General features: G+C 45.7%; 1 protein-coding gene across 1 annotated transcript in view; it reads left to right on the top strand.

Annotated features, from left to right (window-relative positions):
* Nucleotides 1–686: 686 nt before the first annotated feature.
* LOC147470684 (acetylcholine receptor subunit alpha-like) overlaps nucleotides 687–2,948 on the top strand; it is a 3,903-nt gene continuing 1,641 nt past the window's right edge. The window contains exons 1-3 of the mRNA XM_086542961.1: nucleotides 687–895; nucleotides 2,084–2,236; nucleotides 2,867–2,948. The exon at nucleotides 2,867–2,948 is cut by the window's right edge and continues 85 nt beyond it. Of these exons, the coding sequence (XP_086399087.1) occupies nucleotides 739–895; nucleotides 2,084–2,236; nucleotides 2,867–2,948 (392 nt within the window). The 5' untranslated portion in view covers nucleotides 687–738. The remainder of the gene's footprint in view (nucleotides 896–2,083; nucleotides 2,237–2,866) is intronic.

The following is a 2,948-nucleotide window of genomic DNA, read 5'->3' as shown; positions in this document are numbered from 1 at the left end:
CATCATCGTCATTATTATTGTTATTGTTTTATTGTTCTTATCATTATTGTTATCATTATTGTTATCATCATTATTATTATTTTCATTATTATAATAATCATCATCATTATTATTATTATTATCATTATTATTATTATTATTATTATCATCATCAATAGCATTATTATTATTGTTATTGTTCTTATTATTGCTATCCTTATATTTATGTTTAAAATAATTAGCATTATGGTTATTATTATCTATATCATTATTATTAGTTGTAGTAGAAGGAGTAATACTAGTGTTGTTGTTCTTTGTATAGATATTATTGCTATCATCATTATTTTTATTGTTATTATCATCATTATTTTGATTATAATTATCATTATAGTTAGTATCATTATCATTAATAGTTTGATTGTTGTTTTTATTATCATTATCATTATAGTTATTATTATTGATATTACCATTATTATCATCATCATAATCATTGTACGTTTGTAAGTAACAGAGAGAGAGAGAGAGAGAGAGAGAGAGAGAGAGAGAGAGAGAGAGAGAGAGAGAGAGAGAGAGAGAGAGAGAGAGAGAGAGAGAGAAAGAGAGTGAGTGAGTGAGTGAGTGAGTGAGTGAACAAGAGTAAGAGCAAGAGAACAAACGAAAGAGCGAGAGAACCCCTTTCCCCCTCCCCACCTCTCTATCAACCAACCAACCTTCCCCCTTAATCCACAGTTCAATGACTGGATCGGAAAGGAGACGAACATGACCGGCTCCTCGTGGGAGATCCTCGAGGCCAACTCCTCCCGAGAAGCCAAACACTACCCTTGCTGCCCCGAAATCTACGTCGACGTCCTGATCTCACTCAAGCTTCGCCGTTACGCTCCCAGCTGCATCGCTACGATCTTCGTTCCGGCTGTCTGTAAGGACGAGGTGTAGGGGTGGGAGTGGGATGGGGGAGGGAGGGGTGTAGGTAGGGTGGGGGGTGTAGGTAGGGTGGGGGTGGGGGGTGGGGGGGAAGGGTGTTGGGGTGGGGGGTGGGGCTGGGGTGTGCGGGTGTGTTGGGGGAGTGAGGGTTGGAGTTGGGGGTGGGGATGGGTTAGGGGGGAAGGGGTGTGGTAGGGGTGTTGGGTGTGTGGGGTGTGTGGGGGTGTTGGGGTTAGGGTGGTTTGGGGAGAAGGGGGGAGGGGTGTTGAGGTGTGGGAGGGGAGGGGGGTTGGGGGAGAGGAGTGTGGGGGGAAGGGGTGTTGGGGTGGGGTTAGGGGGTGTAGGTGGGGTTGGGGGTGGGGATGGGAGGGGTTAGGGGTTGGTGGGTGTTGATGAGGGTTGGAGGGAGGAGTGGGGTGCTGGTGGGGGTTGTTGGGGGTGTTGTTGGTGAGGGTGTTGGGCTTAGGGGAAGGGTGTTGGAAGAATGGGTAGACAGGGAAGAGAAGGAGAGGGAGGGAGGGAGAGAGAGAGATGGAGAAGGAGAGAGAGAGAGAGAGAGAGAGAGAGAGAGAGAGAGAGAGAGAGAGAGAGAGAGAGAGAGAGAGAGAGAGAGAGAGAGAGAGAGAGAGAGAGAGAGAGAGAGAGTGAGATTAAGAGAGAGATAGAGAGAGAGAGAGAGAGAGAGAGAGAGAGAGAGAGAGAGAGAGAGAGAGAGAGAGAGAGAGAGAGAGAGAGAGAGAGAGAGAGAGAGAGAGAGAGAGAGAGATGGAGAGATGGAGAAGGAGAGAGAGAGAGAGAGATGGAGAAGGAGAGAGAGAGAGAGAGAGCGAGAGAGAGAGATGGAGAAGGAGAGCGAGAGAGAAAGAGAAGGAGAGAGAGAGAGGGAGGGAGGGAGAAAAGGAGAGGGAGGGAGGGGACTGGGTAAGGGAGTGATAGGGCCAAGTAAACAGGACAAGAGAGTGGGTGGGCGGGATAAGCAGGGGGGAGGGGGGGATAAGAAGTAAGGGAGAGGAAGGGATGAGAAGTAGACAAGAGATACATAAAAGAAAAAGAAAAAGAAAAAGAAAAAGAAAAATCATATACAATAACCCCCATGAAAAAAAGAACAACAAAAAGAAAAATCATATACAATAATCCCCATGAAAACAACAACAACAACAATAACAAAAAAAAATTCCTACAGGTCTGAGCCTGCTGACCCTGCTTGTGTTCCTGCTTCCACCTGCTGCCGGGGAAAAGGTCACCCTCGGAGGATTCTGTCTCGTCCTTGACCTTATCTTCCTCATTTACGTGTCCAGTGTCGTCGGAATCGCTCGCTCCACCACGCCCATCTTAGGTGACCTCTTTGTTGACCTCGTGTGACCTTGTTTCCTGATGGGGATATGGTTTTGAGTTTGATATATTTTGACTTTGTGTGTATTTTTTTTTAATCTGTCTATATATATTCGTTTAAATTGAGCTCATCATCATCATCATCATCATCATCATCATCATCATCATCATCATCATCATCATCGCCGCCACCAACACCACAGTTGTCATCACTATCATCTTTAAACCATAATCACCAACACCATCACCATCTTTATCATTATTACAACCACCACCGCCATCGTCATGCTCATCCTCATCATCACCTTCACTATCATCCTCACCATCACCCTCACCATCATCACTACCACCATTATCATCCTCATCATCACCAACACCATTATCATCATCCTCACCATCACCACCATCATTATCATCACTACCACCATTATCCTCCTCCTCCTCATCATCATCACCATTATCCTCATCATCACCATCACCATCAACCTCATCATCACTACCACCATTATCATCCTCATCATCACCAACACCATTATCATCATCATCACCATCACCATCAACCTCAACCTCACAGTGCCACTAACCCCCTCTCTTTTCTCCCCCCCCTCTCTCTCCCTCCCTATCACCCTTACAGTGAAGCTCGCCTGCCAACAGTTCGTCCTGGCTGCCATCGGCTTAATGGTGTCAGTACAGGTGGTAAGGTTGGCAAGAGGACC

This window comes from Penaeus japonicus, unplaced genomic scaffold (assembly GCF_977035675.1).
Source record: "Penaeus japonicus unplaced genomic scaffold, GWHDUDI00000001_assembly GWHDUDI00000013, whole genome shotgun sequence".
Classification (NCBI taxonomy): Eukaryota; Metazoa; Arthropoda; class Malacostraca; order Decapoda; family Penaeidae; genus Penaeus; species Penaeus japonicus.
The sequence above is the reverse complement of the archived record's forward strand: the minus strand, read 5'-3'. Positions and strand labels throughout refer to the sequence as shown.